The sequence below is a fragment of the Thunnus maccoyii genome, chromosome 11 (genome assembly GCF_910596095.1).
Source record: "Thunnus maccoyii chromosome 11, fThuMac1.1, whole genome shotgun sequence".
Taxonomy (NCBI): Eukaryota; Metazoa; Chordata; class Actinopteri; order Scombriformes; family Scombridae; genus Thunnus; species Thunnus maccoyii.
This window is the reverse complement of record NC_056543.1, coordinates 15,648,407-15,661,326: the sequence shown is the minus strand read 5'-3', so window position 1 is coordinate 15,661,326 and position 12,920 is coordinate 15,648,407. Positions and strand designations below refer to the sequence as shown.

Genomic DNA, 12,920 nt, shown 5'->3' with positions numbered 1-12,920 from the left:
ACTTGGCTCAGGTATAGGTGTTGGTTTCTTTTATGTTTGCCTCCCACAGTTAGGAATTTGGAGCAGAGCATATGTGAAACAGCTATCTTTTGAGACACCTCATGAATCACTTGCAGCAGAGGGGACATCTTTGTTGCTAGGCAGCAGGAGGCTCCTCGTTTTCTGATTTATTTAGCCTGTAAGGTTCATCAATGATTCTAGAGTTTGCTGATTGAAAGACTAACTTTTGACCTCCAGGTGACTGTAGAGGACCTTGAGGGCCGCTGTTTTGTTGTCTTGCCACAGTGTGAGTGACAGTTGGTTGTCCTCTACGTCCCATTAGAACGTTATACTGACCTTTTTCTCTTTTCTTTTTTTCATCTGTCCTCCCCTCATCGTCTCATCAACCTCTCAATCAATCTGTCTTTCTCAACTTGTATCCCCTCCCACCTTTTCCATTACATCTATTTCCACTCCCATATTCTTCCTTTACCTGTCTGTATCTCACTCCATATCTTTGTCTTGCCATGTTTATTTCCACCCTACCCTTTTTTTTATCCCCTCCAATCTCATTGTGTAGGTGTTCCAGTAAACAGTCGCGTCTCCTCCAAAATCCAGCAGCTGCTCAACACTCTGAAAAGACCAAAGCGGCCGCCATTGCGAGAGTTCTTTGTTGACGACTTTGAGGAGCTATTGGATGGTAAGCTGGCCTAAAAGTAACTATATTACTTACTTACTTAGAAACTAAGCTTCTATTAATTCAATAAATCATGAAAAAAAGAATCCTTTATCTGTGGTGTGATCAGCATACTGATCAGAGACTGAATTTGACACAAACACGCCTGCTCTTTCGAGTGTGACGGGCACTGGAATTTTTAGATTTCCTGTCGGATTTTTGAGGTTTCAAGCTTTTAGTATTGGTTATTTATCGAATTCTTGTTGCAGCGTTAAATTGTCACCCTGACCTCACCACGCCTCACAAGTAAACAGTCGAGGTACACTTTTAGATCATCGATTGTTGTTTTAACTCTCTGTGGAACAGAGACCACCAGGTGGGCTAAGGGAGTGGTTGGGGGGAAAACTGGGTACAGAAACACACGGTGGACCAGCCCTGTCAAACCGTTTCCTCCATTCCAACCATCGTGGGTTTTGGGTGGTACTCTGCCAGGCTGAATAAACACTGTGCAAATGAAAAAAAACAGAAGGAATAGTAATATATCAGCAGGTAATTGTAATGCCTCCCTGACTTTGGCAAAGATTCTGTGGCACAGCGAGCCTCAGCGGTCTGCATGGTGCGAGCAGAAAAACACACAGTGCTGAAATGGGAGCAGACCGAACACTATCTTTTCCCAATAGAGGTGTTTTATTTGGCGGGGATTCATGTAGCCAGCTCAGTTAAAAATTCTGAATGCCACTTGACAGAGAGTTACGGTTGAAGAGGGAGGTGTGAGGGGAGAATATTGATGGAGAGATGGAAGTCAAATTAGAGTGTGACTAGGGTGGATGAAGGGAGAGACCTGTGCCTTTCAATAACCAGTAGCTCCCTTGAGACAGACAAGACTGAGTTTCTCAGGAACACTAAGGCCGATAAGGACAGAATACAGCTCACCTTTAATCCTCTATCACCCCCATCTCATTGTCTTGCAATCCTAACTCCCTTTACTCCTGAGCCGTCCTTTAAGATAGCTGTATAATTCACAAATTTGCCATTTCTGTGTAAATCCCTCAAAAAGAGAGATGCACAGAGCTACTTTATTAAATAGATTGGAGCTTGGATGGCATCAGCATGTCAGGAGCTAGTTATGCTTTGACAGACAAAATTGCCTACCTTCAGACTGTCATGTTCTCTTCCTCCTGTATTTAGTCCAGCAGCCAGATCCCAACCAGCCAAAGCCAGAAGGCCAGCAGATGAGCCCCCTGGAAGGAGAGCCTCTCGGCGTGGTGACCAACTGGCCTCCCTCTTTGCCAGCAGCCTTGCAACGGTGGGGCACCACGCACCCTAAAAGCCCCTGTCTGACGGCACTTGACAATGCTGGCAAACCCGTCTACACACTCACCTACGGTAGGTGTCAACCAGAGGAAGATTTGCCCAGAATGAATGATGGAGATTGGTAAAACAACTCTTCTCATCTACTCCTTGTGGTTTTTTCTCCATCCAGATAATTGACAGATACATGTCTGTGTTTGTCTCTACATAACTTATTTTGTGACCTACTGTCAGTCTAAGCTGTTTTTTGTGTTTGTAAATCATATGAAATATTTGTGTGAATATGTGTGATATGTGTGTCTTCACCTCTATAGGTAAACTATGGACCCGCAGTCAGAAACTGGCCTACACTCTTCTTAACAAGCTGAGCACCAGAAATGAGCCTTTGCTTATGCCTGGAGATAGAGTAAGTCATGAGATAAAACTGTGTGTTCAGTGGCAGTCAGTTGCAGGTTAGATTCCTTGTTGCATTTTAGGGAATTGATCGATGCTCTTGAAATAATATTCAGCAAATGCAACAGTACAATAAGCTCAGTTTCCTCAACACTAGTATTTTAAATAACCAATAGTAAATAATGCAACATTTAGAGCTGTAGTACCAAGGCTGTATTTCTCTGAACATGAGGTAGTGCTGAAAATGAAATGGGGGAAAAATTAGCAAAAAGGAGTTAGTCACCGTACTTAAGAACATATTATTGTCAAGTGAGCCTTCTTCAAATCTTGATGGCACTCCTATGAGGAGAATCAAATGTTTGGTTTCAGATCTTGTCCATGCAACCCCTTGTTCTCCTTATCTTTACTTCAAACAGAAACAGTCATTAAAGCAAATAATCAATGACATACTTTGACAGCTGTGGTATCTTTGACACATCTGTAGGTTGCACTTGTGTTCCCCAACAATGACCCAGTGATGTTCATGGTGGCCTTCTACGGCTGTCTCCTGGCAGAGCTGGTGCCTGTGCCTATTGAAGTGCCACTGACCAGAAAGGTAAAGACAACTGCAAAATATCACGAGTGAATGCTTAGACTTTATGACATTTTTTGCTGTTCTGCAAGATGGGTGAAGAGCAGGAGTGACCCCTACTGGACATTTAACCCCTAAATGATTGAAGGGGAGACAAGAACTGTTATGTTGTTTCAATGTTGATGTTCAGGATTTATTCCAATATCCTTGAATATCTGTTAGTACCCAAGAACATCTAGTTTCTAGTAGTAATCTAGTTGTCATTCGTTGCATGACTAAATCTGCAGCAGCAGATTTATCTCTTAAATGTTCTAATTACAGTGCATTGTGATGTATAGGAGTCTTCAGCACATCCATCAGCTCAAACTGAACCAAATTCATCCACATTAGTTACACAGGTTGAATATTAATGCCGGTTCTTGATTGCTCTTTATAAGCATGCTGTTGGCAGATGCTGTGTTGTAATTAACGAGATTTGAGTGAGGTGAAATTATGTATCATTCCGGTCAAAATGTTGGATCACAGGCCAACTGTTCTCGAGACTCAGAAACTCAGACACTGACTTGTCAACTCATTTTTCTCCTTCTCTCTTTTTCTTCCTTTCTTTTTATTCTGATCTCCTCTCCCTCTCTGTCTCTTTCACTCTTATTTTTCCTCCCACTTTCCTTCCTTCCACCCTGTATCTCCCTTTTTTTTTTGTTGCTTTCCTGCACAGTATGTTTTGCTCAGCATGAGTGTAGCTGTAAACTAATTTGCACAGCCAATCAAATATGAGTGAGTGTGTGTCAGATCTTGGGTTTTATTCCTGCGACGATCAGGCTTTGATGCTCAGCAGCAGAGTTTTTAATAGTGATTAGCCGTCACTCTGCTTTCTTACCTGCTGCTGCTTTGATCTACAATGCTCTGAGGTTTCTTCTTCTTCTTTATCGTCCTTCTCTCTCTCTCCGTTACAATTCCCGCATTCTCTCACAGCGTCTTTTCTCAAAGTCTTTATATTTTGAATTTTATTGTTAATAGTTGATTGCTGTGTGACAAAACTGTTTGCCAAAGTTTTCCAAAATGAGCTACATATATTTTCATCCTCATTGGTCCCCCAGGATGCAGGAAGTCAACAGATTGGTTTTCTGTTGGGCAGCTGTGGCGTCACGTTGGCACTGACCACTGATGCTTGTCAGAAAGGCCTGCCCAAAGCACAAACGGGGGAGGTAGCCACTTTCAAAGGTACAGCCTGTTCTATTTTCATTTTGACTATCTGTCTATATAGTTTGACTTGGTTCGAACTGATTTCTTATCTGTCCCTGCAGGCTGGCCACGGTTGCTGTGGTTTGTGACAGATGGAAAACATGTTGTGAAGCCTCCTAAAGACTGGCATCCTCCAATACGGGAAGCCAGTAATGACATAGCCTACATAGAAGTAAGAGCACCTTGACTGAGGAATGTAGAATGATGATGTTAACAATAAAAATATATATATATATATTTTACATATATTTTAATATATTCAACAAAATTATTAGTTTCTCTTCTGTTTCATATAGTTATATCTCATTTATGTACCCTAACCCTGTTCAAATGCTGTGCCGTGCGTTTGTTTTGCATCCAGTATAAAACCAGCAAGGAGGGAAGCACCATGGGGATCACAGTGTCCCATTCAGCCATGCTGGCTCACTGTCACGCCCTCACACAAGCCTGCGGCTACGCTGAGGGTGAGCAAGACATTCTGTATTTACTTCTCAAGTACCCATTTTGCAGTGTTTGTTTCCTCTGTCATGGGCAAAAGCATCCAGTTGGTGGTAATGAGAATATATCATAGTCACATTTGAGAGCAACAGTGGAGTGCAGGCGCTAAAGAGAGAGAGAAACAGAAAGAGAGCCTTTTCGGAATTGCTCTGTTGACTTTTTTTTTTATTTATACTTCAGGTTAGATAACACAGCATGTTCATCAAATAAACCAGTTTTATAATCCATAATATATAGACTTTCCCTGTCACGTTACTCACAGATCCTATTGAAGTGTAATTACAGTCTAGCTCAATAAATGCAGCTGTTCAGTTGCTTGTGTTTCTTTGCATCAGACCTGGGTCAGGTCTGCTTAAAAAGAAAGGCACCTCCTCTCCTCCAGTGTCCCAGTTTTGCTCTAAATAACTTCTAACTGCACCAGCAGCCCCTAGAGACACTACAGCTCTGTTTCTGAAACTTAGTTTGTTACTCCTCTGAATCTGATACTTCTGTGGTCAGGATTTACTCTTTATTATGAAAATTGTGCTGTGTTAAAAGTAGTAGGATGATATGTGATTTAGCGAGTCAAGTACAGGAATGTCACATTTAAAAATCTCGCCTAACCTTGGCAATATCTCCTTTTTGATTTTGCAGCCGAGACCATCACCAATGTCCTGGACTTCAAGAGAGAAGCAGGATTATGGCATGGTGTTCTCACTGTGAGTGGTCTTAACCCCCCCCCCCCCCCCCCCCCCGGCAAAGCTAATAGGCTGGTTTTATAATTAGAAATAGAAGAGATCTATACTCTGAATAAAAAGTCACATTTATTTGACTGACTTTTTTCCCTCTGAGGGCTTAATCAGTATGTAAATTAATTCACGCTAACAAAGTCCTGATGGGCAGAAACATCGTGTCTCATAACTCAAGACTTTGAAAGCTGTAAAAGAAATTCAAACCTCTTATTCTAACACTTAGTTAACCCAGTTTTTATTAGCTAGTAGCAAACATGATGTGGAATTTACATACAGGTCATACATGACCTGCTGTTCCTAAAATGACACTTCCATAGCACAGACACACACATGTTTTATAGTCTTCGCAGTAAGTGATAAAATCTTGTCATAACTCGCAGCTTGTTTACAGTGACAACATGTAGTCGTAACACACTTGTGAGACATTTTGGCGCTTATCTGATGCTTGTCTGTTCTCACGACAGAGCGTCATGAATCGGATGCACGTGATCAGCATTCCTTACTCCTTGATGAAAGTCAACCCCCTCTCCTGGATACAGAAGGTTCACACATACAAAGGTGAGGGATACTCGATCCTTGACTTTTGCCACTTTTCACTGTTACTCTGCCTGCTGCATCTCAACCATAGGAAAGGTGATTCGCTGCGGGGTCAAACCACCTAACTGTAACTAAATCGTGCCACTTTTTGCTCTATCAGTGAGGCTGCATCTGACCAGAGTGACACCCAGAAAAGACTGTTTCTCGTTACAATTTTGATTCTCACTGCACATTTGACGGGTGGATGGATTAAAGCAATAGTTTGTCGGACTCATTGATTTCTGGCTCAGCTGTATTAGCCCGGTGGAGGTCGAGGACAGGAGGCCTGATGTGCTGAATAAAATTCAGCTCCTGTCTGGTTCGAGCTCTGCTGAGTCACCTGTTGGCAACTGAGTCAGTCTGTGCTGCTATTTGCTGTCAGGCTTTGTGATCTGTGATTGGCTGTCAAGCTGGACAACAGAGGTGTTGATTGGATGATTCTATTGTGAGCCTGTCTTGTTGACTGCGTGTAACATGTCTGTTTGTGTTTGTGTGTCTGCTGCGCAGCGCGGGTAGCAGTGGTGAAGTCGAGGGACATGCACTGGTCTCTGCTGGCCCAAAGAGACCAGAGAGACATCAGCCTGAGCTCACTGCGCATGCTGATCGTAGCTGATGGAGCCAACCCATGTGAGTCCACCAACATACTCTCACTTAATAAAACATCATAAGTACAACATGATTAAAACCCTCAGGCTACCAAAGATTATCACTTATTTGTGTTTGTTGCTGATTGGCTCTGTATGTGTGTTTGTGTCCTGTGTATTGGGGTGTGTTTGTGTGTGTTTGTGTGTGTGTGTGTGTGTGTGTGTGTGTTACTACAGGGTCGATATCCTCCTGCGATGCCTTCCTCAACGTGTTCCAGGCACGTGGGTTGCGACCTGAGGTGATCTGTCCATGTGCCAGCTCCTCAGAAGCCATGACTGTCGCCATCCGCAGGTGAGCTGCGGTTACTGCACCCTTTTGAAACAAAGCAACCTGCATGCTACCGCTTTGCATCACTGTGCTGTTATGTCACACTGCGTTTGCAACATCAGCTGGATCCTGCAGGGAGAGGAGGGAGATTTGATGCTTCTTTAACACAGAGATGGATTGAACAATTTTACTGCTTTCTGCCGATCATGGAGCTTAGTAATGGAGAAGGATTATTATGATAGATGGACTAAAAACAGGCCTCAAATAGACAAACTGGCACTATTTTTAAAACAAGTAATGCCGTTTGTTTTGAGAAATATGCAAGTCTAGAAATGTTGTAATGGAGCCACATAGTCTCACAGATTCACATGGTAGTCATGTTCTACCAAAACCATATCTGTCTCCTCTCAGGTGTCAGTGCTGCCGTGATAAACACAATGTACTAAGGCAGTGGACAGCCATTTTTGCTATTAAAGAACAAAAAGAACTGGCATCACAGCCATACAAACTGTGAAACTATGTTATGTTTGTCACGAAACAAAGCAGTGTTGGTATCTGCATACTGTGAATATATTTAACCGTAAGTCTCTCTGATAGTTTTCCCTCAAAGTGGTCCACGTGTCTTATTCTGTTCAGTAATACTACAAGTATTTTTTTAATAATGTATGTGTCCCTCAGACCTCCAGAAATGGGCGTTCCTCCTCCAGGGAAGGCTGTGCTATCTATGGGTGGGCTGAGCCATAGTGTGATCCGTGTGGACACAGAGGAGAAACTCTCTGTCCTCACAGTGCAGGATGTGGGACAGGTCATGCCTGGAGGTACAGTGCACTGTGCCGGCCATCGGTTAACGTTTGGCTGATGTTCATGAGTAAAATGCTAACGATAAAGATAAAAGGTGAAATATTTGTACTTGCAGCACAGAGAGAAGGGATGATTTGATCAGATTTTTTGCGATCCGGCTGAAAAGAGAAACTAAATTCCAACTTCTCAATGCTTTTAAATCCCTCTATGTGTATTACAAAGACCTCTGTTGACAATAACCAAACAATTCAAATCAAAATCCAATTAAACAAAAAAATATTAGTAGACATGATCTAAAAAGTTAATAATAAAGCAATCCAAATGAGCATAAGTAAACCAATTTAGATGTTTACTTGTAATAATATTTAATTGTTCTGATGTTGAAATCTCCTGTCATTGTGCATTTCCAGCTGTGGTTTGTGTGGTGCGAGTGGAGGGGACACCCTATCTCTGTCAGACAGACGAGGTTGGAGAGATCTGCGTGAGCTCAGGTTGCACTGGTGTAGCTTATTATGGCCTACCAGGCATGACCAAGAACATTTTTGAGGTTAGTGTTTTACCTTATACCTCATATGCATACCTCTTGTTAATTAATATAACATTTGCTGAGTGAAAATCTTGTTAAAATATAGAATGTTTAGGAAAAGGGAAGAACAAGTTGTTTTTATGTGGGTGATATCACATTTTTGACATAATGAAGGATGAAGGCCTTCTTTGATAGCACAAAATTTAAACCTTTTTCTCAAGGATGTGAGAAATCATTTGATTGTTACCTTAAAATAACTTTTCAAAACCATGTTGTTTAAAATGCTGAAATTCCCAGTTAGCCCGGTCACTGCAGTTCTACCTTAAAGCGCTTTATTCCAGTCATCATCTTTCTCTAAGCTCACTCATTAGACTGCAGTTTTTGCTAAATGAATGCAGACTGCAAAAGCTTACATGTACTTCATTATTGCATGCAATGTTATTCAAAGTAGAGAAAATGTTAAATTCTTTGTACTTCATACATGCATGTGTATTTTTAACGTTGTTCTGTCTTGTTGCAGACCATCCCAGTAACATCGTCTGGGCTTCCCATCAGTGACAGACCCTTCAGCAGGACCTCACTGCTGGGCTTTGTGGGACCAGTAAGTTCCACTTCATTATTCAGTCTTGTAACTTACATTTCTGTCTGTCTTACAGCTGTGTCATTAAACGCGTCAATTCTTCCAAACCTCCCGACTGTAATAAGTTGTAGCTTTTCACAAGCTACTAAAATACGTCTGCTCGAACCTCAAATACTCAAATACTTGACATTAATATACAACCTGGGATTCTATATTGATACTGATATCCTCAATGTTACTCATCAACCTGCCCTGTCTACTTCAGTTAGTAATTTCCTACATTTCCCAGAAAGACTTTCAACAACCTTTTAAAGAACATGCCTGCATTTGGTGTCTCTGGTTGTGAGTGAAGAGAGTGATAGCTTAGTAAGAGCAAGAGTTTAGAGAACCTGAATTAACTCAGCAGCTTTATCATCCAGAGCACAAGGCTCTTTTTAAACCCAGTTTAATGGGTCAGCTGACGATAAATCACAAAAAGTGATTTCCTCACATATGTTTATGGGTAATTCAACAGCTGTGTGTCTTTCCACAAACAATGTCCCACAGACTTAAGATAATCCACAGACTTCTTCTTCAGCAGAAAATACTATTGTTCCAATAAAAACTGTCGACAGAGAGGTTTATTTATTTAGAAACTGCCCTTAGTAAACGGTTTAGAAGAACAACTGTGTTGTTTGTACAGTTTAAAATCAGTGAAGTAAAGAATCATATTTTATTCAGCTGACCTAAAATGACATCTGTCTCATTGATCCAGGGCCAGCCAATGAGTGAATGAGTGGGGAATGGCTTTGCTAGGCTAATTAGTCAGTGCATCTGAAAGAGATGCATCATCCCAGAATTGGTGGTAATTTTATTCCTGAGCCGAAAGCAGAGTTCAGGACATGGCAGCTTAAGGACATAAAGAGGCTGATAAAAATTTGAAAGCTGTAATTAAACCTTTTGAGGTCTAGAAACATTCATTTTCCCTACTTGTGTGCTTTTACTTAATATTTTAATCTGCATGCTGTATGGATGCACACTGTACTTCAAAGTAGGTAAATGCATAGACTGTTAAAAAAAAAGGCTGTAGGCACTGTGACGTCATCCCTTGGTTTGTGGACTCTGTTTTGAAGCCTCAAGTTTGCATTTTGACCATCACCATCTTGGATTTTAGAAGCCAGAAGTGTTTGGACGAGAGGGTGGTGATGACCCTAATGCTAGCTGCTAGTTGCTAGCTTGGTTAGCTCAGTGCATTTGTAGTCTATGATTAACCGTGTTAATGCTAATGCTAATATTCACAAGCGAAAAACAGCCTTCAACCATGAAAACAAAATTTACTTACCAGAAAACTGAACATCCAGCTCCTTCGAGGGTCTTTTAGTACAACCAAACGCTGAACAAATATGTAACCAATGTAACCAAAATGTTACAATTATCTTTCATGAATTTAAGCATTTTTTGTAACGGGCTGTAAACATGTTTATTACTGCTGTACAGCTGGGGGTTTTCACATGGGGGTCTATGGGGATTGACTCACTTTTGGAGGCAGCCTCAAGTGGCCATTTGAGGAACTCCAGTTTTTGGCTTCATTTTTCAGCCCCAAAGTTTGCCGCTTAGGTAAATGTCACAATCTACCCATCTAATAGTGTGTACTTTGCATTTCCCACCAGGACAGCCTCGTGTTTGTGGTGGGGAAGATGGATGGGATGATGGTGGTCAGTGGGCGGAGACACAATGCTGACGACGTGGTTGCCACAGCACTGGCAGTGGAGCCCATGAAGTTTGTGTACAGGGGGAGGTAAAAGAAAAAAACATTCAGAATTAAACTTTACACTTCTCCACATATCTGCAGACTGTCATATCTACACACTGTCTTATCTGAGAGCTGTGTACTCCATCTGTAACAGTGTTGTTGTACGTTGTGTGTTCCAGGATAGCTGTATTTTCTGTGTCAGTGCTGCATGATGAGAGGATTGTTGTTGTGGCAGAGCAGAGACCAGACGCCTCTGAGGAAGACAGCTTCCAGTGGATGAGCCGTGTCCTTCAGGTGCTGACTGTTTTCACAACTTATGATCAGTGATATCTAATTAAAGGAATATATCTGTGGATTTGTATGTTTTATTTTAGTAAATGTGCAATTCATGTACAGTATACTTTATACCCTTATTGGTATGTTCAAGGACATTCTGGTATCCAAGACTTGATAGTCAGCCAAGAGACAGACAGCCAAAGAACTTTGTCGTTATAAGCAGCACATACAGTACAGTCAGAGAGCATTAAGACTGTGACACATGTTTTGTTATGTTGGCACATTTGATTTTAAAGTATACTCTGATGTTACATCCACATCAGATAAAAATAAATGACTTGTGCACTTTGTATATATAGTCTCTCAGCTTTAGGGGAGAGAAAGTAATAGGACATTAATAGAACATCAAAGCACATCACTGTCCTCATCAAACCCACAAGACAAACAATAAGCAAACATAGAAGAGCTGTTTAGCAGCTTAATTTTCCAAATGTGTGATGGGGAAGAATTCTTCAAGGCATCAAGAAAGATGTGTTTTTAAAACAGCTACTTGAAATTACATTTCTAAGCAGCTGGAGGACATCATTTCAGTTAAAAGCCTGGTTGTATGCTTTAGAAAATTGTCACTAGTAAAGTGAAATATTCATAATTTTTACTAGATTTGATTTATCTTTTAATCTATACATGCATTTAATAGTGATGAATATAAAATCAAGAATAATTGCAGGTGAAAACATCCCCCAGAGTGCTTACTAAAACTAAAATACTTTTTTTTTTTAAAAAAGCTCACATTGAGTAATTTTTTATAACTCAGCTCTGATTTACTCAACACTTTTGTTGAACTCTGGTTGGTTTCTGTCTTTTCCAGGCCATTGACAGCATCCACCAGGTTGGGGTGTACTGCTTGGCTCTGGTGCCTGCCAACACGCTTCCCAAGGCTCCCCTGGGTGGCATTCATATATCTGAGACAAAACAGCGCTTCCTGGAGGGCGCCTTGCACCCCTGCAACGTCCTCATGTGCCCTCACACGTGTGTCACGAATCTACCCAAGCCGAGACAAAAACAGCCAGGTAGAGAACCAGACGTCCCTGCATGGATGCAGCATGAAAAAAAATCAATTTCTTCTTTTTTATTGCAGTTTTTATTAATATGATGATATCAGTGTTGTCGCTGACTTCATTGACATGATGAATGACTGTGGTTGTGCTGGACAGAGGTCGGACCTGCTTCTATGATAGTGGGCAACCTGGTGGCAGGCAAGAGGATAGCACAGGCCTGTGGGAGAGATGTGGCCCAACTAGAGGACAATGACCAGGCACGTAAGGTAGAGATTCATCCTCATTTCACCCACTCATCACCCACACATACATGCTGCAGACACGGGTAAGGATCCATAGATGGAATCTGAAATATATGCAGCTGATGGAGTGGACTGCTGACTCCTCAATCATTCATTACTCTCATCAGCTTCACATAAACTGTAACCCATGATATCTCACATTCATTTACAAAAACCCATCTTGTGCCACCAGGCTCCATTAATTCCACACGTGTATTGTGTCACTATTGTGTCAGTGTGTGTCTGACTTTGCTGTGTGTTACTTTGATTCCTCTCTAGTTAAACTTGTGTTACTGTCTCTCTTTTATAGTTCCTCTACATACAGGATGTGCTTCAGTGGAGAGCTCAGGCCACTCCGGACCATCCACTGTTTCTTGTTCTCAATGCTAAGGTAATGTCTTTCTGTTTAGCATCTGTTAATCATAGTCTCATTTAAAGGTGGGCGATATGGTAGAATCCTCTTCAATTTAAAAAAACAAACAAAAAAAACAACAACAATCAGTTGTAGTTAATGTCTGTTTTTGGATAATACAGTTTATTTAATACCTGTTATCAAAATACTTCATTATATCAATGCAAAAATTATGTAATTACTCATTGATTTGCAATAACCTAATACCTAATACAACTAAATGTATTAAATCTATAGTTACCTTGGTAGAAACAGTACAACGAAATCTTTTCTGGTTGAATAACTTTTATCATCTCATATTTCATCATATCAGATGTAGGATGATGAAGACTAGCCATCATCCTTGAACTTGTTGCTTAATAGCT

At 41.1% G+C, this 12,920-nt stretch overlaps 1 protein-coding gene across 3 annotated transcripts in view; it reads left to right on the top strand.

Annotated features, from left to right (window-relative positions):
• Window positions 1-12,920, top strand: part of dip2a (disco-interacting protein 2 homolog A) — an 89,380-nt gene that overhangs the window by 66,240 nt on the left and 10,220 nt on the right. For 2 of the 3 annotated variants that reach the window (XM_042425921.1, XM_042425919.1), the window contains 19 exons: window positions 560-679; window positions 1,844-2,041; window positions 2,281-2,372; window positions 2,844-2,954; window positions 4,028-4,151; window positions 4,235-4,344; window positions 4,534-4,636; window positions 5,304-5,368; window positions 5,866-5,959; window positions 6,485-6,604; window positions 6,799-6,913; window positions 7,568-7,707; window positions 8,101-8,237; window positions 8,737-8,817; window positions 10,446-10,573; window positions 10,708-10,822; window positions 11,673-11,874; window positions 12,019-12,128; window positions 12,454-12,534. In XM_042425921.1, coding sequence (XP_042281855.1) covers window positions 560-679; window positions 1,844-2,041; window positions 2,281-2,372; window positions 2,844-2,954; window positions 4,028-4,151; window positions 4,235-4,344; window positions 4,534-4,636; window positions 5,304-5,368; window positions 5,866-5,959; window positions 6,485-6,604; window positions 6,799-6,913; window positions 7,568-7,707; window positions 8,101-8,237; window positions 8,737-8,817; window positions 10,446-10,573; window positions 10,708-10,822; window positions 11,673-11,874; window positions 12,019-12,128; window positions 12,454-12,534 — 2,246 coding nt within the window. The remainder of the gene's footprint in view (window positions 1-559; window positions 680-1,843; window positions 2,042-2,280; window positions 2,373-2,843; window positions 2,955-4,027; window positions 4,152-4,234; window positions 4,345-4,533; window positions 4,637-5,303; window positions 5,369-5,865; window positions 5,960-6,484; window positions 6,605-6,798; window positions 6,914-7,567; window positions 7,708-8,100; window positions 8,238-8,736; window positions 8,818-10,445; window positions 10,574-10,707; window positions 10,823-11,672; window positions 11,875-12,018; window positions 12,129-12,453; window positions 12,535-12,920) is intronic. The other variant, XM_042425920.1, reaches the window with a different exon arrangement.